The 22,335-nt window shown below is 40.9% G+C and overlaps 1 protein-coding gene across 1 annotated transcript; it reads left to right on the top strand.

Annotated features, from left to right (window-relative positions):
- Positions 1-2,199: 2,199 nt before the first annotated feature.
- LOC122322804 lies at positions 2,200-19,332 on the top strand. The gene is made up of 3 exons (XM_043215874.1): positions 2,200-2,461; positions 17,744-18,647; positions 18,741-19,332. Exons 1-3 carry the CDS (start codon positions 2,200-2,202, stop codon positions 19,330-19,332), a joined length of 1,758 nt encoding a protein of 585 aa, XP_043071809.1.
- Positions 19,333-22,335: the final 3,003 nt, after the last annotated feature.

Here is a 22,335-nt window from a genome sequence, read left to right as displayed (position 1 = left end):
CATGACACATGGGCCAGCGATTCCTTGTTCAGGATCAGCACAGCCTGATTGGTTGGCTCGTCGGTGGCCTCAATCTTCACCACCGTCCAGTCATGGGTGGGAAGAGAGGGGTTGCATAGCTGCAGAAGGTTTAGCACCTGGTCCGGTTCCTTTAAGGAGGCCGGGATCCAGATGCGTGCACGAGGTCTACTCGGGACTTCGCTCCAGTCAACAGCGACCAGCTTCGCCCCGGTGTAGAGCTCACCAATCTCTGCTACGGCAGCTTTATACAGCTCTACCGAGCGAGCATCTTGGCAGGCGATGACTTTCGTGTTCCCCTGGTACCACTCGGCATCTCTGCATACCGGTGGTGGCCCAGGCGCCTTGCTCAATAGTTTCAGGCAGTGGACAGCGAGGGCTCCTTCCTCCCACTTCCACTGATTTCTCGGGATTCTGCCGTCCTTGTTTCCCTTGTCAAGGATCCCTATTAGGATTCTCTCCTTGGCAATGTCAGCATAGGACTTTCCCTGCTGCACCTTGGCCCGCTTTGCAGCGGGTCCGTGGGTTTCTTGGGAGCGTTGCCTTTTTGCCTAGCTCTGCTCTTCCTTCCTGACCCAGACCACCTTATTTTGCCATTCGGCTGGTGGGTTGGACGCTGTGTTTGCATTCTGCCGCTTTAGAATGCTTGCGGCATTTCTTCGGTCGGCATATGTAAACCTGTTAGCCCAAGTACTGGACTCCTTTTGTGGTTTTTTATGTTGATTGGTATGCATTTTTGATTCCCACGAGCTGCGGAGAAAGGAATGTCCGCCTGCACAGAGATCCGCGATGTACAGGTAAGGCTGATTAATACCGGAGGTCGCCAGTTATCCGATATGTTCCGTAAAAGGCTGGGCTATTTTAGGGCCCCCAGCCTGGCTGACTATCGGCACGGGTCGCATTACACCTTAGTACGGCCCATTACCTCGAACCACCATTAGATATAGCCTTAGTGATGCAATGGGGCGACTGTATATCGTGTCCCACTTTGCAGTCAAGGGGCACGCCCTTCCACGATTATAACCGGGACGCCACGGTTCTCAGCCAATTAGCTGAGCCCTTTTACCATTTTCGCCAAATCTGCATATGACAATCAAGGTTCGGTTGATGTCGGCGAGTTGGGTTTTATGGCCGTTGTACGTGATGTGCTCGGACGGAGGTCCAAGCTTTCTACCACCTTCTCGGCTGGCACCCTCGCCGCCACTGAGCCGCAAGCAGCGCCCTTGGCCTCCGGGCACATCCTCTTGGGAGTGGCCAACGGTGGCGTAAGAGTGCTGCTGCATCTCTTGGGAGCCGGCGCATCTTTACTCAATAAGCAACTCAATTATCTATTTTGCCCAAAACTGGCGTATGAAAGAGTAGTAGGGAAATGGGGATTCTATGACAGGAAGCAGGTTTTTCCTTTTTTGATTTTTAATTGCTTCATTATTGGAGCTAATTTATTGCTGTTGGGTGCGGGAGTGACAGGTGTGTGACCTTTATTAGGAAAATGTGTGATTTTGGATCACGTATGAGACATTTATGATCGAAGGGTATAGATTTATGGCTGACCTTTTTTTTTTATTGTGGGTTGGCATGAGGTGGAGGATCACTCAGCAGCACTAGTGTGTGCGTACGTGATTGTGGTTTTAAGGAGGATATTGTGTGCGACGCGTGTAACCTGTAACCTGCGTGTTAGAATCAAGTGGAAGATCAGCTAGCACTGCACTGTTGTGCATGTTCATGATTTGATTATTGAGGGTGGGTGCAATGATCAGTGGAAAGGTAATGGTCGCTTCTCTTTTGTCATTTTTTTGTCAATGCATAGAACTCATACGAGACCTCACACCTGAATGTTTTCCCACACAATAATTAAAGTATTATTGGTGTAAACTGTTGTTAAGTAGGTACTTCGCACGTACGTTTGCCACGTGCTGGTACCTTCTTCGTGTGTTTTGATCTCCCCCGTGCACTCTGTTTGAGTGACCCTCCTTATGTTAATTTCACAATAATTTGAAATAATAGCCTGCGTTGCTTTGCGCACCTTTAAAATAATAGCCTGCGTTGCTTTGTGCACCTGTGGGCTTCATACCTAATATTATTGATTCTGATTTCTAAAACCTTAGTAGTTTTCGAACTCTGCATTCGTCAACTCGTGTCTTTGTGGTTTCAAAGTTTTAAAAGAACCTAAAAAAAAGAAAAATGTTCAACAACAAGAACAGCTCCGTCAACGCCGGCAAGGGATTCAACTATGTCGCCCGGAATAACTCGGCTCAAGGACAGAGCCACCCAAGCATACCCGCCAATCCTACCATCTCCATCATCAACAACAACATCATCACCAATCCCAACATCACCACCACCACCAACACCAGCCCCATCATCAACTCCGTCACTACCACCAACAACATCAACTCCGTCACCACCACCAATAACACCAACTCCGTCGCTTCCAATATCATCTGTAATGGAGTACCAACTCAAGCCAGGGTCTGCACCGCATGCAATATACAAATTGCATCATCAAAGTGGAGCGCGCATCTTCGTTCCAATGTCCACAAGATGCTCGTTTTTACGCCTGTAAATAGTCAGGTGAAACTAATTTCGAGCGGATTCAAAAATCGGATTTCGACATTCTCATTTGAGAGTAATCACACAAATTTGGTCGAACCAATAGAGTTTCTGAGTGAAGCAGCTGAAGAAATGCTTCCACTAATTCAAAATATTCGGGTTTAATAAAAAATTACTAACACCGAATTCTATACGATACACATCTCAGACCAGCCTGTTGATATTTTAAAAGTAAATACAATTCGAATAGAATGTAATATTGTAAGCGGATCATATGTTAATGCAAAATCAAGTCATGTATTGCATGAGTTTGCATTAAATGTCCCCCCAGGCTATAAAATGTGTGAGAAGCCTCACAATCTTATTTATTTCGCAGTGAACACGTTGTTAAAAATACGAATTGTTGATCAGGACGGAAATGTAGTTAATTTACGTAATGAGAGTGTTACACTTCGCCTACATTTAAGAGAGCGAAAATGATTATTTACAATAAAAATGTATGCTATCCTCCGTTATCAAACACTTTGAGTTATACTGCAGAAGAAAGAAAGTCGTTAAGGACAACACTTACAGCAGAGAACAAATTTTTTTTAAGGTCTTTGGGTTTAAGAATTAGAGAACAATGACTAATTTATTAACTGTTCGAGAGAAACCCTATTCGGATGAGAGTATAATCAAAAAAGAATATCATAGCTACTCTTCTTATTTACAATCACTTAAGAGTAATGATGAAGTTAGATTCACAATCCAGAATCAGGACTTATATGTGCTACCGAGCGAGAGTTTTATTAATATTGAGGGCTTGATATCTTTGGCTAATAATGCGCCTACTAGAGGTGGTAAACTGAAAAACAATTACATGAGTTACCTTTTTGATGAGATTCGATACGAGTTGAATGGAATTGAAATTGAGCGAACTATATTTGTTGGCACTTCAACAACCTTAAAAAACTATATTTCTTTTGAGTATAAATTGAGTATAAATTAAATATAACTAATATTACATGGAAAGTACTACATATTACTCTCAGTGATGAGAAGAAATTACTAATGTTAAATATAACAAAAAACGGACCTCACTACCACTAGCATTCCGCAGTTGGGATTGTTATCTCAATCCAACACTAGCAGAAGGCACTCATCATGTGTGGAATGTAAAACTTGCAGCCAATAGAGAACGCCCCCGTTTCGCTATAATAGCCTTTATACTGGATAATAAATTGATTCAAAATCAATTGCGAAACTTGAAAGTGTACTTGAACTCTGAAACTTATCCCTATGATGATTTGAATATAAATTTTACTCGTGAACGATTTGCAACTTTGTATGATATGTATGCAAATTTCCAAGCAAGTTACTATATGATGCAGTCTGAACCGTTGTTAACACCTAAAGAATTTAAGGAAAAAGCACCGATTGTTGTTATAGATCTAACACATCAGAATGAGTCTGTTAAAACAGGACCGATCGATATCAGAGTTTCCATCGAGTTGGAGAGTGCTAGTGTGAGAAACACTAAAGTATATTGTCTGCTTATGCATGATCGGTTAGTTGGGTATTCACCATTAACAGGATTAGTTCAGCGCATTGTTTAAATCAATTCGATGGAGAATCAAGTAGTTGTCGACATTCAAGGATTTTTTGGAAATTGCGACAATTTTATATTAAAAGAAATTGCTCTTGTTTTTAAGAATGGTTATTATCATGATATTCATTACCTTATAAGACCGCCATATGATTTTCTTAGACTAACGAAGAAGGCCCGTAAAACGGCAATATGGGTAACTAGAAATCAGCACAATCTCTGTTGGAATGATGGAAATGATAGCTTTTTAGAAGTCAGAAACTATCTTCGTAAGCTTCTCAAGGATATGAGGGTAATCACGAAGAGAGATACAAAGAAAAAGTTTCTTGAAAAGTTTTTAAAGACGTGTGTAATCAACATTGAAGACTTTGGATGTCCACGATTAGATGATGAAATTATGAAATTAAATGTTTTCTCCGATTGTGGGTCCCATCTAAATAAAGGTCTACGTGCCCTAAGAAACGCACGAGTTGTATTAGATTTTATTATAATCTGTAATTTAAATGTGATGTAAACCCATTGGCTAAATTGAATAAAGGAAAACTCAATATTTATAATCTTAAAGATTTTATAGTTTGTTTATATTTAGGAACATAATGGTACAATCAAATTTTAATTTCCATATATTTCAAAATTAGAGTTTTCTAAGATTACAAATAGTTTAAGTAAATTGTTTAGAGCACATTGTTTGTTATTTTCTTATGTATTCTACAATTTGTGAAAAAGTTTTGAAAGTGTCTTAAACTTTGATCTAGTTCTAAATCAACTATTTTTGTAGTTAAATATTTACTTAAAAACTGTTTCTTTGCTCGACCTCGTTCCTATATCACCAAGGCTTAAATAAGAAATGTCGCCATCACACCAATCCAATCCATCGACATACTGTTTAGTTGTTTTTAGGGTTTTTCTTGTTATTTCATCCAGCTCTTTTATATCATAAGGAGGCTTGAAGTGAAAGAAATTCGGAAGGATTGATCCGGCTTGCATGAAGGCCAATTCCTTTACAAAAATTTGTTGCTCGTTTCCAAATATATACTGAAAGTCAAGAAGAACACACGAGCTCCTGTCTATCATAATCATTTTGCGCCTAATGTGTATAATGTACTGAGAAGCATGAGCAAGACTCTTCACCTTAAATAGCGTTCAGAATTCAATTCCCAGGTTAGTTGAGACAACTAAGAAAATCCAGAAATTCAAGAAAAATTCAAGATCACGAAATCATTTTTGGTTTCGAGTATTTTGTTAATCTACAACTAAAATTAAAGTGTGGCTTTTCAACAACGAGACGATTTACACCAATGGTTTGGATGCAGCAGCATAAACCTAATTTCATTGGATATGGGAAAGAGGAATGGATTCAATTACTGACGTTTAAGGAATATATCCAGTTAAGGCTTGAACAGTTTGAGTTCTTGATGCCTGATGCAATAATTGATAATCCCAAGATTGAGAGCATAAAGTGTCATTTTAAGATTAGAAAATCCGATAAGCAATGCATATTAATTTTAAATCAATACGGAAATCAAATTGAATTTGATAGTGAATCATGGAGAGCCTTCATAAGATTAGGGATATTTTTCACGTCATTTTTATGTTGGAACACACTGCTTAAAAAATCAAATTTGTAATATATATATAATAATTATATTATCACAAAATGTTTAAAGATGGGGAAATATGATGTACAACTTTTAGATTTAAATGTGTCTTATGGACATGAAGCAGAAAGTGATTTAACACGCTTATGCTTTGAAATTTCAAGAAAGATGGGAAAAGAAATAAAAAAAGATGTAAACCAGTATAGACAAGTATTACAAAAGAAAGTTGCACAAGTATAGACACTTTATAAATAAAGTAAAATAATTCTTCAGTTGCATTTCTGCTTTTGGAGAATACACAACAGAATGGGTCTAATTTCAAATTTTGGATTTAAAACAAATGTAAGGAAAGTTGATGATTTCCTCAAGGAGTTTGAGGATGTAATTTTCCCTGAACATTCTACATTGTTGGAGGAACACCGAGTATTTTTCTTGGAATATGAAAACTATCGTCTAATTAAATCAAAATATGGAAAGCACTTGACATGGTCATGGCTCATGGTCTTCGGATAACGCCAGAGAAGGATTTGATACATGTGCTTGTCCCTACTTTGTATCATATAAAAGAAAACTGGATCGTCTTATATTTCAATACACTAACCTAAGAAAGAGGTTAAGCAAAATGGATAATAATAATAATAATACACTTTCATAAAGCACATGTATCTTAAAATTAACCTAATCAATAAGAATAGACAAATTTTCACATTTGTATACATTCTATTTATAAATAAATAAAATATATTATAAAAATTAGAAAAAAAAGTATTTTATTTAAACATTTTAAACTCTACAAACCTAGATATGAAGCCCGCAGTTTCACAAGGCAGCGCATGCTATTATTTCAAATTATTGTGAAATTAACATAAGGAGGGTCACTCAAACAGAGTGCACTGTACAAGGGGGATATCAAAACACACGAAGAAGGTACCAGCACGTGGCAAACGTACGTGCGAAGTACCTACTTAACAACAGTTTACACCAATAATACTTTAATTATTGTGTGGGAAAACATTCAGGTGTGAGGTCTCGTATGAGTTCTATGCATTGACAAAAAAATGACAAAAGAGAAGCGACCATTACCTTTCCACTGATCATTGCACCCACCCTCAATAATCAAATCATGAACATGCACAACAGTGCTAGCTGATCTTCCACTTGATTCTAACACGCAGGTTACAGGTTACACGCCTCGCACACAATATCCTCCTTAAAACCACAATCACGTACGCACACACTAGTGCTGCTGAGTGATCCTCCACCTCATGCCAACCCACAATAAAAAAAAAAGGTCAGCCATAAATCTATACCCTTCGATCATAAATGTCTCATACGTGATCCAAAATCACACATTTTCCTAATAAAGGTCACACACCTGTCACTCCCCCACCCAAAAGCAATAAATTAGCTCCAATAATGAAGCAATTAAAAATCAAAAGCAATAAGCCACTTCCTGTCATAGAATCCCCATTTCCTTACTACTGCATGAGTCCACATTTCATTACTCACCAAATACTTCTCAAATATATATTTTGGACAAATCTGGTGCATCAAAACTTTTTTTTTTCTTTGTTTATGTAGCAATTTATTGAAATATTAATCAACCTATTGAAAGGCTATAAAACATTGATTTGTAAAGGTATGAATGAAAAATAGCAGTGAATTAAAACCTATAACATAAAAATAGAACTGGTTTTAGCAGATAATAAATAACATTAAATATTACATTTGTAGCATATTAATTTAATGCCCAACAATCCAGAGGTCGCTGGTGTGGAGGCGCTTCAACCTCCTGCACGTTGTATTTGACCCAAGTACTCAGGCCAAAGGGTTGACGTGGTTGTGCAACCGGTCATTATACCGACTCGTATGCCTGTTAATTTGTTGTCTGACTGTCGGAAGACCGAAATTGTTGTGCAGCGTCCTGTTACTCACGTATGGTGGAACACGAGAGATGTCTCTGAGCACCTTGTTCTGCAAGACTTGAATTTGGTTTATCCAAGGAATCCCATATGTCCATGTGGGTACGATGATGCTCCTGTACACCAGCAGCTTGTTGCTCAGTTTGCTAGATGGCCTCAGCAACCGTTTTTTTTTATCCACAAGCTGCTGACGTGATATGTATGTGTTTGCGCCAGGTAAGCGGCAGAGCTGTACTGCTTATTTTCCAAGGCCTCGAGGATATGCTGTACTACTTGATGAACTTGCTCTGGTATACCATGGTGATGCCTGAAGCCAAACTGATAATCAGGAATGTCCCTCTTGAAGCCACTTACTGCCGACAATCTTCCCAGAAATATTTTTTTAAATATCTTGGAGAAAGTGGACAGCAAGCTTATCGGTCGATATGACGAGACAAGATTAACCGGCTTGCCAGGTTTCGGAATCATCGCAATCACAGCACACTTCCACGGAGTGGGAAAGTGGTGGATGCGAACCATGGAGTTAAAAAGTAGCACCAAGAACATCACTCCCTTCTCTGGGAGGGCCTTAGCAACTCTGCCGTCAATGCCATCATAGCCAGGAGCCTTAGTGGACTTAAGCCTGCGAATCTGTAAGCGGACCTCACCAGGGGCGATAGGTGTGATTGGTTGTACAGGATCGAGATTTGCATTTAATAATCTTTCAGTATCCTGTACCTTGCTGGGTGCATCAAAACTCAGCAGTGAAATATTAGGCCACATTTGACAACCTCATTTCTCACTAAATGCATCTTCAGGTTGGTTGGGAGTGATTGTTATTGACGGCCAATGTATAAATAGGAGTGTTACTGGCCTTCGGCAGAAAAAAATTTGTTTGTCAATTTTCGCTTGGAATTAGTATGGAATGGGGGTTACTGACTGCAAATTATAAAAATAATTTTTTTTTTTTGTCAATTCTCTCTCCTGATTATTTGGCATTGGGTGTTATTAACATCCAATGATATAAACAACAGTTATGCAGGCTTTAGGCATAAACAAACTTTTTTTTCAATTGTCACTCCTGATTCGTAGGGAATGGATGATTTTGACGACCACTGATATAAACTGCAGAAACACTGTGTTTGATCACACAAAAAAAAAGTTTTTTTTTGTCAATTACCGCTCCAGGTTGGTTGGGAGTTTATTTAATAGGAGTAAATTATATACATATATTTTTTCAATTCTCGGTCCAGGTTGTTTGGGAAGGGGTGTTATTGACTACCAATGCTGTAAACAGCAGTAAGACCAGCTTTCAGTCAATTCTCAATCCTGATTGGTTTAGAGCTGTTGTTATTGACGGCCAATGAAATACATAGCATAAATACTGGATTTGTGTCCAGAAAATGTTTTGTTGGTCATCAATTCTCTCTCCAAGTTGGTGGGTGTTATTGACGACAAATGATATAAATAGCAGTAATACTGGCTTTGAGAACAAAAACAAATTGTTTCTCAATTCTCGCTCTAATTTGTAGGGAATGTGTGTTATTGACAGCCAATGATATTAACAGCAGTATAACTGGCTTTGAACAGAAAAAATTTGTATTTGAACGGGTGTTATTGACGGCCAATGCTACAAAAATCAGCAACACTGGCTTTGAGCACAAAAATTGTTGCTTCTGAATTCTCGCTGCTGGTTGGCCGGGAGTTGCATTTTATTGACTATCAGCTATCAGCTTTTTTATTGTTTTTTATTTATTTTTTTTTTAAATTAATGTGACATTTTTAATTCCGAAACGTTATAAAATTTATTTCCAACCATTGTTCCCAATCAATCTGTAGCGAGAATTGACAAACAAAATTTGTTGCGCTCAAAGCCAGTTATACTGCTGTTAATATCATTGGCTGTCAATAACACCCATTCCCAACCCATAAGGTCGAGAATTGCCAAAAATAGATCTTGTTCTCAAATCTCGTATTACTGCTTTTTATATTATTGGCCGTCAAAAACAACCACTTGCAACCAAACTGGACCGAGAATTGAGAAAAAAATGTTTTTTACCATTGCCGTCCAGCAAGGCGTAATTTTGACTGCATTGTTGGTTATTGCTGTGTTGTCGAGTTTCCCTCTAATTTGTGGGTGTAGTTGGCTCTTTTTATGTGGCTTTTATTATATTTATTAGTTTCCCGAAAGCAAGAAAGCAATGGTTAATTTGCTACCATATTTTTGTTTTGAAATCAAATTCATTTGAAATCTCGTAGACGAACAAACCAAAATTATACAACCAAAATTTGTATTATGTTCTTTTATTTTGCAGCACGCACTCTGTCTCTATTCTTATTGTATTGGTATTCATAAATGAGCGACTTAACATATATATATAGATGCACGGTTGCTGTTTAGATTCATTTAAATCATAAGCCAGTTGTACGCTGCAGATAGCGCAGCGTACACAGTAAATAAAGTATACCCAATCCATGCGATAAGAAATATGTTCACACTATCTGTCGAGCGGCCTGCACTTGAGCGGCCTGCACTTAGCAGAGAGCAGCTCAGTCAGCGTCGTAAATAAGATTATTTTAAGACATGGTATCTGTGCACGCATAGGTTACCATTGATTGTTTAGGTCAACCCGCAGATAGCATAACTAGTCCTAAGCAAACATTATCTTCGAAAATTTCTGTATATAAACGATGCATTTTTTCTTCAATAAAGTGAGTGTCTTTTAAAGTGTCTTCCCTCTCCGTAAGTCCAACTAGTTACAAGTGCTAGTTGCGACGCCTTTTAGTAGTCAGTTTATGTGCTGACTGCTTCCCTTCAAATATACACAAACATTTTGGTGACCCCGACGTGATTTCCTGCAGTTGTCAACTAGGCGACAAAAGGATAACCAACCTCCAAAAATCCACATTTGAAGTTGTCAACAAGGCGACAATCAAAAGGATACCTGCAATCTCCTAACACAGTTCACTATATCTGTGTTAGTGAGACCATCTGAAGTTGTCAACTAAGCGACATATCAGAATAAAAGTGTGCTCTCGTTAGTTGAACGACTACACTTATATCAAAGTCCACCAAGCGACAAAAACAAAAAAAAAAACTGATTAAGAAACAGATATACCAGTACATATCTGTAAAGATCCAGCAAGCGACAAAAATCAGTCAAAAACATCTCAACGTGGGACTCAATTTTAATAGCGGTCATACGAAATAAGCTCGACAGCACTAATAAAACGCTGTACGAGCAATCATTAAGCAACTCGAAGCAAATACAAAAACTGGACACCATGCTCCAGTTTCTTGAACAACGAGTTCGTGTTTTAGCTAGCGGAAGCAAAACACATAGCAATGCATCCTCCTCAACTACAAGGAAGAATTGCCTCTATTGCAAGAAGGCTGATCATATCATATTTCGGTGCGACGTTTTCCGTGCAAAGACAGCCGCTGAGAGATTGAATTGGATTCATCGACAAAAACTATGCGTCAACTGCCTCAAAGGAGATCACATGGCAAAGGTTTGCCCAAGTCGTTTTAAATGCTTCAAGTGCCAAAAACGACACAACACGCTGCTGCATTTGGAAAATTCTTCATTGGAGTAACAAAATCCAATTGTAGCATCAGCAAGTATCAAAAATATAAACCTACTTGCAACAGCAAAGGTAATAGTCCAAGGAAATAATGGACAACAAGCTACTTTCAAGGCTTTGCTAGATTCTGGATCACAGATTAACGTAATATCAGAACGACTCGCCTCTTTATTATCTTTAAAACGACACGATTCCACACTACGAATTGAAGGCATCGGTAGACAACAAAGGACAAGCAGAGCTCCTGTAAATCAGTTGGTAAAGTCATTATACAACGACTTTACCAAGTTAGGATGGGTTGTGGCTGGAAAAATAAAAGAATCAAAGACGTCAGCAGCCATTTGTGCAGTAGCTACAGGAGAAGAAACGAATACACCAACTGAAAAGGAGTGCGAGAGCCATTTCATTGAGAACTTGCAGACTGCTGCAGATGGGAGATTTATCGTAAAATTGCCGTTTGCTGAACATTCTTCAGCCCTGGAGCCCTCGTTGGAGACTGCAGAAAAAAGATTCCTCGCACTAGAAAGAAGGACAGATTCAAAAATCTGGAAGGCATATGTGGACTTCATGACTGAATATGAACAATTGGGTCATATGAAAGCTGTCCCTCGAAAACTCCTTCCAACAAACCATTACTTCATCCCTCACCATTGTGTGCTGAAACCTGACAGCAGCACCATAAAGCTAAGAGTAGTCTTTGATGCATCATGTAAGACATCGACTGGAAAATCATTAAATAACATATTGCAAGTAGGATCCACGGTACAAAGTGATCACATGTCAATTCTACTGAGATTCAGAACACATAAGTACGTATTTACAGCAGATATCGAAAAGATGTATCGCCAAATATGGATAAACCCGGAACACCAATTTAATCAAATGATAGTTTGGAGAAAAAATCCAAATGATGAGTTAAAATACTTTCGATTAAAAACGGTCACATATGGAACAGCATCGGCTCCGTTTTTGGCTACTAAGTGTCTAAATCACTTAGCCTCACTTCATACAAGCAGATCACCATTAGGATCCTCTGTCTTAAGGGATGACTTCTACGTAGATGATTGCCTCACAATAGCAGCCTCGATACAGCAATCCAAATTCGACAGTAATTGGTAAAAATACTGCTCTCCAACGGATTCAAATTACGCAAATGGTGCTCAAACAATGAGCAAATTCTTCAAGGAATTCCCAAAGACGACATAGTAAGCGATATTAAGCTTGACGAAACACTGGAACACTACAGTGTTAAGACATTGGGCCTTATTTGGATGCCAAAAAGGGATCAACTTTGCGGCCGCACACAAAGCAGCACAGCAAAAAGGATTACAAAACGTGTAATTTGCTCGGAGCTGGCAAAGATCTTCGACCCTCTAGGCCTGTTCGCTCCAGTCGTGGTAAGGGCAAAAAATTTTATGCAACGACTCTGGGAATCAAAACTCGACTGGGACGACGAATTACCTGCGAATCTTCAGAACGAGTGGAAGGACTATAGAGAGGACTTGCAAAGCCTTAACTCGATGCAAATTCCAAGGCACATATACGATGGAAATACTCCAGTTACGAAGGAATTGCACACATTTGTGGATGCTTCAGAACAGGCATATGGCGCAGCAATATATGTACGCGCAACGTACAAAAACAAGCAAATATCTGTGCGTCTACTATGCTCAAAGTCTCGAGTGGCTCCAACCGCAAAACAGTCACTACAGAATTCGACGATCTCAACCTTGACTCCATCACAGTGCCAGGATACTTTTGGTCGGATTCTACCGTTGTTCTTTCATGGATCAATGCCCCGTCTTCCACATATCATACGTTTGTGGCCAACCGAATAGCGAAAATTCAGGCAGTGACAAGTCAAAATAATTGGCGGCATGTATCGTCTGCCAACAACGCAGCAGATGTGCTCTCAAGAGGAATATCCGCACGAAAGTTACACAAGCATAGTCTATGGCTCTATGGATCACTCTTTTTGCATGGCATTCCAGACAAATGGATAGCTCCTCCCGTCATCTCTCCTAGCAACCTAGAAAGGAAAACAAAGCATATATGCCTAGCTGCAGCTCAAGCAACAATAGGCGAAGAGTTGTATACCTGTCGACACAGCAACTCATTTCGTAAGTTACAACGCATTGTGTCTTACATGTTGCGATTCTGCTACAAGCGATACAGATCAGCAACGACCATGCTGTGTAAAATGGAACTGGACTGCGCTCGCAATTGTGAGGAGCCATAGAAGCATGCACTTGTAAGCATGCATGTATGTGTATGTTTATGATGATTATAAACATATATATACATGTATGTTCACGAATGGGCATGCAAAATGCCCGTGAGCATGTTATATGCGCCCTCACAACAACTCTCCATTCAGACCGAAATCCGGCCCTGATGCAGTTGCGGCGAATTCGCTCTCTTTCGCCCTCTCCCTTTCTAACGCAGGTGTTCAGCCATTTGAACGTGTCTGACGCACATGTCCATCAGGACATGTGCCGTTAGTGTGGAAAGAGTATTGCGGGTGCAATACTGCTGTCCATACTCACACTGACGGCAGACAATGGCTGGCGCCAGCAAAAAGGCAGTGGAAAAGTACCAGAAAATCACGCCACCAAAAGATCACGCCACCGAGGTACAGTCCCGGCAAAAGGTGGCCAGCCAAACGCGAGGCAGAGAATTAGATACGCGACTGCGCGAAGCTGTGCAAATCAAACAAGAGAGGCTGCGCGTATATACACGGTGTGAACATATGTGCGAGTGAAAGCCAGAAATACCAGTGGAACGTCGCCAACCATAACCTCGTCTGTGTTAATCCTGCTCTTTATGTTACCCTTGGTACTGACAAACTCAGTATCTGTGACACGGTTCAACACAAAGCCTGGAATCTATTATGAAAAAATTGGAACAACGAAGAGAGCAGTATCCGATTGGACCATGGTAAAATACTATGAATTGGAACCATACTGGCGCGATATGAAAACATTTAATTCAGGCATAAACGAATTCAAATACATATGCCCAGAATTAAATAATAATCACATATGTCCATATGTATCCATATCTCACGTTATCTTTGTTGGGTTGAGGTCTTCTATGTCTCTAAAATTCAAAACATGCACCACTAAGATGCTGCATCTTCTTCTAGTTAAGGCGACACATTCTGCTAGGATGTGCATCGAGGATTCCTCCTCTCTTTCACACAACCTGCAGAGATCGCTACTGTATATACCCAATTTTGTCAGGTGACTCCTTAGTCTACAGTGTCCTGTCAATAGACCGGTAAGTATCGTAAGGCTGTTCTCTCCCATGGTTACAATCTGTTTAAATCGTACAAGATTATAACCACCTAGGAGACATCTGGCTTGTCGGAGTCCTACTGTCTCCGACCAGCTCTGTTGCCGTCTCTGCCTCTCCTCGTTTCTAAGTTCCAGTCGTATAGTGTGCCTCCCTATGCCACAATACGGTTCTGGTCCTGTTAGGGGCCTTCCTGCCCTCATTCTTGCTTGCTTGTCAGCCGCCTCGTTTCCCGCTATGTCCCTGTGGCCCGGCACCCATCGTAGGGTGAGCCTGTTTTGAGTCCCGAGTAGGTCTAGCTTTGAACGAACTTCATGGACTACCTTCGATGTTATTTTAGTCCCCATTATAGCTTTCAATGCTGCTTGACTATCGGATAGGATGGATATATCCGCATTCCGATAGTTACGTTCTATGTTGAAGTCCGCACATCTCCCTATCGCACACACCTCAGCCTGAAATATGCTGGTGTGCGTTCCTAGGGATTCATGGTAGAATACCCGAGGACCCACCACTCCAAGGCCGGTGCCCTGATTCGTGAGTGATCCATCGGTGTACCATTTTATGATGTGCGGTTTCATGGGATGGACTTCATCCAGAGTTGTCCATTCCCTTTTACTACTCATACGAACTGTGAAATTTCGTCCCTAGCAGTTGGACATCTTTATGGCTTAGGATATGGTTGCCCCCAACTTCTTCTGCCGATATCCTTAGAAGCGTGCATTGAATGTAAATTAATATAATTTTCAACACCCTTCCAAAATGCAAACATGCTTACAAAACGTCAATTAAAATTTAATATATTTCTTAATTCATTATGTTTCCCTTTAGACAAGTTTTTAGTTAACATGTCTGTTTGGTCAAACTAATTCACACACAGCTGATATTGAGTGATCAGCTGTTAATGTGTCAATTTATCGATGCTTTGCATAACTCTGGTGGATCTTATTCACTTATGTAAACACTACTTGTAATTTTAGTAATTATCGATAGTTCACTATCGAATTAGCCCAAATTGTAATAATAAAGAGAACAAGCAATAATCGCACCTTTGTGTCAGAAAATAAAGTTGTTAATTAAAATAGTTTAAATACCGCCCAGACTTGAAGTCTCATGGTTGCATAAAAAACGCTTTGTGCAACGAACATTTTGGCGCCCAACTTCGCATTTCGTTACGTTAACAAATTCCGCGTGCGCGTATATACAAACTAAACAAATTCGCCTTGGCTTCCAATTGCTTGGTTGCAACAATTAAAGCATCAAATTCGTCGCATGTGAAAATAGTTAACCAGAACCAACACAAAGTTCATCGGTTATTGCATTGTGTCTCTATATTCGTTTTGCTGGCTGTCTGCGCCGTTTTCGCTCATGGTCTACTTTGTTCGCCGCTCTTATTGCATATTTCGCTACTGCTAAAACGGCCAGTGCGCTGCTCGCAATCGTCGCTTCATTCGCTGCCTTTAGTGGTTTATCCCAAATTCATTCTTCGTTCGTTTGTGTAAGAGCTGCAACTGCGATCGATACTGTTGTAGTTCATATACACACATACACACAACAATCATTTTCGTCGTTTTTGGCGCATCAAGCAGAACTTAAGCTCCGCGCCAAGTTCTGTAAATATGTCGCATTCCTTGGAAGACTACCGACGCCAGCGCGCAAACACCAAAAGGAACATTTCCCGAAAAAAAATTTTGGTCGATGGACAATCTGCAGATTCTTCTAAAAGATCACCTGCGGATCTTCAATGTCGTTTAGGCATTTTGGAATCGTATTTTAAGCAATCGTTGGCTATTCAATCGGAAATAGAAACTCTGTATCCAAATGATAATGCGTGCGCTGAACTGGAAGACAACTATGTACACATCAAGTTGGCGATTAAGAAATTGCTTGGTGAAGACTTAAATAGTACAGTCACTGATGACGCTACATCACACGTTGCTTACCATCCTCAACTATCACGTCTGCCTTTTTTGGCCTTGCCCACATTCGATGGCAATCATCTGGAATATAAAACTTCATTTGCTCGTTTAATCAAATCGTGAAAGGAGCGCAAATAACAAACATTGAGAAGTTTAACTATCTACTCAGCTGCTTAAAGGGTGTTGCACTGGAGTGGAATCGTATTTTAAGCAATTGTTGGCTATTCAATCGGAAATAGAAACTCTGTATCCAAATGATAATGCGTGCGCTGAACTGGAAGACAACTATGTACACATCAAGTTGGCGATTAAGAAATTGCTTAGTGAAGACTTAAATAGTACAGTCACTGATGACGCTACATCACACGTTGCTTACCATCCTCAACTATCACGTCTGCCTTTTTTGGCCTTGCCCACATTCGATGGCAATCATCTGGAATATAAAACTTCATTTGCTCGTTTAATCAAATCGTGAAAGGAGCGCAAATAACAAACATTGAGAAGTTTAACTATCTACTCAGCTGCTTAAAGGGTGTTGCACTGGAGTGCGTGAAGGCATTTCCAGTCACCAATGAAAACTACGCTAAGGCATTCGAAAATTAAAGTCTCGGTATGACAAGCCAATAGAGACAATATCGTCTATTTTTCAGTTGCCTTCAGCTAGTTCATCAAACGCTACTCAGCTACGGTCGTTAATTCATAATGCATCGGCATTATTTAGTTCACTTTCGTCCTTGGGCTCTGGCATCGACATAGCGCGAGTCATGTTAATCTATGTGGTTCTGGATAAATGCGATCAGGAAACTAGAAACAAATGGAATTTATCGCTGGATTATACAAAAATCCCGAGTTGAGCTCAGTGCGTACAAGTACTGGAGCGTCATTGTCAATTCCTGTTGTCCAAAGGTACAACAATTAACCAAACGTATTCAAAACAGTTTCGTAATCCTGGCAAAGGACATAATTCGTCTTTCGCACTTGCTATCGCTGCTTGTGCATTGTGCTCAAGTTCAACTCACAAATTGATGGCTTGCGAACAATTTAAAGCATTGGATGCGCTGCAACGTTTTGACGTCGTCAAACGTCACCGACTGTGTCTTAATTGCTTGTCCAAGGGTCATCAAATGGCCGATTGCCCTTCAACAAATCGCTGTCGCCATTATCAGAAATCGGACCACACTTTGTTACACAAGAAGCTACGTTCTACAACACAACCAAGCTCTTCCCCAGCCACCGAAGTAGCACACAACCATTCGCAAATCAAAAAACGTTATCAATCTCACGTTCTTTTAGCAACGGCTATGATCCTGGTCAGAGATTCAACTGGCACCTACAGACTAGGCCGTGCTCTACTGGACTCGTATTCGCAGGTGAATTTCGTCACCGATTCGTTTGCTCAGAAGCTTCGTCTAAAAAGAGAGAAACACGTTGTGCAAATCAGCAGTATTGGCCATGCACGTACAGAAATCACTTCGCTTACAACTATATCAATAAGGTCTCGTTTGTCGCCCTTTGAAGTTTCGTTAGACCTTTGCGTCACCTCGCATATAGCCTATCAGCCGGACATCAATATAGACATTTCAAGATGGAAAATGCCACAAAATATTGTGCTGGCAGGTGAGAAATTCTACCAATCTCGACACATCGACATGCTTTTAGGAACAGAAGCATTCTTCGACATTCTGTCAGTGGGCCAAGTTAAACTTGATATAACTGGGCCCATGCTCCAAAAGACGCTGTTTTGTTGGGTAGTGACAGGAAAGTGTCATCCGCAACAGTCTCGAGAGATTGCTGCTAGTTTTAAGCTTGGTGCCACTTCAATTGACGATCACCTTAAACGCTTATGGGAAATTGAATCAATTGAAACTTCAAATGTGCTGTTGAAACCAGAACATCGAGCTTGTGAGGAACACTACCTAAAAACGACTGTTACAAATGACAGTGGTCGCATTGTTGTAAGGCTACCGTTTAAGAACAATCCCAGTCAACTTGGTCATTCATTCGACATAGCACGCCGCAGATTTCTCAGCTTGGAACGCCGTTTGGCACAATCTTCGGGACTTCGCTTGCAGTATTGCCAATTCATGGAGGAGTATGAACATTTGGAATACATGTCGCTGGTCACAGAACCACACTTATCGGAACCTCACTACTACATACCTCACCATTGCGTTTTGAAGCCCGTCTTCGACGTCTCGTGTTGAACATCCAATCAAACTTCGCTCAATGATCATTTACTTGTCGGCCCGACTCTCCAAGACGATTTATATTTGCTGTTGTTGCGTTTCAGATTACATCGTTATGCCATAACAGTTGATGTAAATGTTGATTTAAATGATCGCAAATACCAGTACATACTCTGGCGAGCTCTTCCAGATGAACCACTTCGCACTTATCAACTCAACACGGTTACATATGGAACAGCCTCGGCGCCATACTTAACCATACGCAGCCTGCATTATTTGGCAAATCTGTGTCGAACTGAGTATCCAATCGGTGCTGTCATTGAATCGTCGTTCTATGTAGATGACCTGTTATCTGGAGGTGAGGACATAGAAACTCTTCGCACAATCAAGGACCAAGTCACGAAAATTCTTCATCGTGGTCACTTTCCGTTATCTAAGTGGCATTCAAATCATGCCCAATTTATCGAAAACTTCGCTATCAAGGATATAAATACGTGTGACAACGGACTGACCAGCGCACTTGGCGTCAGCTGGAATCAACACACCGATATGCTGCTATTTCATTCTGTCAATTGCATCAGCGTTGTTCGACCCTCTCGGACTAGTGTCACCACTCATAATCGTCGCAAAGATAATCCTACAGGAGCTCTGGATTGCAGGGCTTACTTGGGACGAATCGGTACCACAGCATCTTGAACTGGCCTGGAAGAAGTGCCTGGAATCATTCCAAACCATTTCATCACTTGCTGTACCCCGGTACTGCAAACAGGTCAACCAAAGCTCATTTCAATTGCATGGGTTCTGCGACGCTTCGATTCGAGCGTACGGTTGTTGCATCTACGTGCGGTCGGAATCTGCTTGCGGAAACATTGGTGTTCATCTTCTCACTGCCAAGTCCAGAGTGGCCCCAGTAAAGAAGAAATCGCTTCCCAAACTGGAATTATGTGAAGCACATTTGTTAGCACAGCGAAGAGCCACATGCCGTATATTTCTGGTCGGATTCGCAAATTGTTTTACATTGGCTAAAATAACACTCAGACACGTTATCAACATTTGTCGGAAATCGAGTTTCTGGAGTTGGAGATTTGTACCAACGACATCAAATCCTGCTGACATTGTTTCTCGAGATGCCACCACTTCTGATTTACAATCATCCATATGGCTCTCAGGACCAGCTTTTTTAACCCAATATCATGAACATTGGCCAACATCAAGCAACATCAGCAACATTGATATGCAAGTAATCAATGCCGAACAACGTAAATCTACTTTCGTCGCCACAACGGATCGTAACCATGTCCTGGAGAAACTAGCGAACATCAGCTCATACAATCGTTGTGTTCGCACTGTCGCTTACATGCTGCGCTTTGTTCAAATCACTCATATGAATCTTCGCAACTGCCATGCTGGACTTAAAGCTTTCGTGGCACTCATTCGATTGGAATATTGAATCGTAAACGCCAGAGACTTGGCACGTCGCATCGTGCACACCTGCATGGCGTGTGTTCGGTACAAGCCAAAATTGGAAAGGCAGCTTATGGGATCGCTGCCAGTGGAGCGCCTTCAATCGGAACACCCATTCCAACGCTGTGGTATCGACTTCTGTGAGCCAATAAATACGTATGTTCGCATACTAGGAAAGGGTCCCACAAAATCTTACTTGGCCGTATTCATTTGTTTGGCATCCAAGGCGGTGCACATCGAAGTGGTCTGTCAATTATCCACGAAGACATTCTTGGCTGCACTCAAACGAATGGTTCCTCGGCGAGCGCTGCCCACTGACATATATTGTGATAATGGAACTAACTTCGTGGGTGCAGCAAATGAGCTAAAGGCTTTGAAACAATTTTTGTTTGATCAATCTATTCAAGACGCAATATCTGAATACTGTGCTTCGGATTTCGTGTCGTTTCATTTTATTCCGCCCAGGGCACCCCACTTTGGCGGACTCTGGGAAATAGCAGTTAAGAGCGCAAGACGCTATCGAACACTCGCATAACATTTGAGGAGTTCTGTACGATCACAACAGAGATCGAAGCTGTCCTCAATTCTCGCCCATTGTCACCTATGTCGCCTGATCCCAACGATCTATCAGTAATCACCCCAGGACACCCCGGGCTCGAACCAAATGGACATCATCGTCGTCAAATCTCGCTACTGGAACCATGACGACAATCTTCCGCCTCAGCAATGGAAGCTCGGCCGCATCGAAGCACTTGTGCCTGGAAAGGATGGTCATGTTCGAGCTGTTCATCTTCGTATAGCCAATGGCATCTGCTGCCGACCAGTACACAAATTGGCCATCTTACCGATGGAGGCTTGATGTGTTGAAAGCAGATCCTTTCAAGGTGGCCGGGATGTTTGGTCCAACTAATTCAAACATTCAATTTATCGCTGCTTTGCATAACTCTGGTGGATCTTATTCACTTATGTAAACACTACTTGTAATTTTAGTAAATATCGATAGTTCACTATCGAAGCCCAAGTTGTAATAAGAACAAGAACAAGCAATAAGCGCACCTTTGTGTCAGAAAATAAAGTTGTTAATTAAAATAGTTTAAATACCGCCCAGACTTGAAGTCTCATAAAAAACGCTTTGTGCAACGAACAATGTCTGCTTTCATGACATTTGAAGGAACATATTTCAAAACAGTGTGACCCCCATTTACAGCTTCACGAACAAAATGATATCTTATATCTATGTGCTTAGTTCTACCACGATGTACAGAGTTCCTTGTCAATTGCTGTGCACTCAAGTAGTCTCCGTACAACACCGTCTGGGCAGTTTTAGTGCAACAACCGACTTCGATAATCAGCCAGCGCATGACGATTTTCTTCCGCACTACTTCGATCAGTAGCATCTGAGCGAGATGAAGTCAACCTCATCAACATCCTCTCGTCAACAGTTCCAATCCTGACTGTTCCAATAAGCCATCTCCACAAGTGTATGATTAGCTAGTTCTGCCACACCGTTTTGTTGCAGAGTGTTTTGGCAATTACTTTGCGACAATTCGCCTTAACGCCCTATTTCACCACAATTGTAACAGGCAACATTTTTCAGTTTCATCTTTGTAGTGACCTTCGCACTTGCGCTATGTCTCAGTCTAACTGTAAATACCTGCGCACATTGCTGTGCCATCTGCCTTCAACTTTATACACAGAATTTCAAATGCTGGAAGACTGTCGCGCATCTCGATGGCGACAATGAAATTCTCATTAACGTCTGGAAGACTGGAAAGCAAAATAATGACCTTGAGCTCGTCAACTATTGCTATTCCAACTCCTGAAAGCTGATCCACGCTTTCGTTAAATGTGATCAAAAAGCAAGCCATGTTTTGCCTCTCCGTCATGCGTGAATTGGGCAAATTTTTGTATAGCGAGACTTTACGCACCGGCCCGCTTTGCTGATGGACTTCGCGCAACTTAGTCCATGGTTCCTGCGACGATGAGATGTAACTTGATGTATCCCATCTGCGATACCTTAACACTTAGCGTGATCGTTGCCAATGCCTTACGATCCAGCGCACTCTAGTTAATATTAGCGCCAAAATCAGACTCCAGTAAATTTACATTTACATACACGCAACTTCCGATTTTTTCTTTTAACACATTCGAGTCCGCAACTCTGTATATCTAGTCAATAAACTTTAACCAATCTTATCAGGCCACGTTCTCTAGGCTTATAACCTGTTGGAGCAA

The sequence above is a fragment of the Drosophila grimshawi genome, unplaced genomic scaffold (genome assembly GCF_018153295.1).
Source record: "Drosophila grimshawi isolate 15287-2541.00 unplaced genomic scaffold, ASM1815329v1 contig_80, whole genome shotgun sequence".
In the NCBI taxonomy this organism is placed as follows: Eukaryota; Metazoa; Arthropoda; class Insecta; order Diptera; family Drosophilidae; genus Drosophila; species Drosophila grimshawi.
This window is presented reverse-complemented; position numbering and strand designations above follow the sequence as displayed.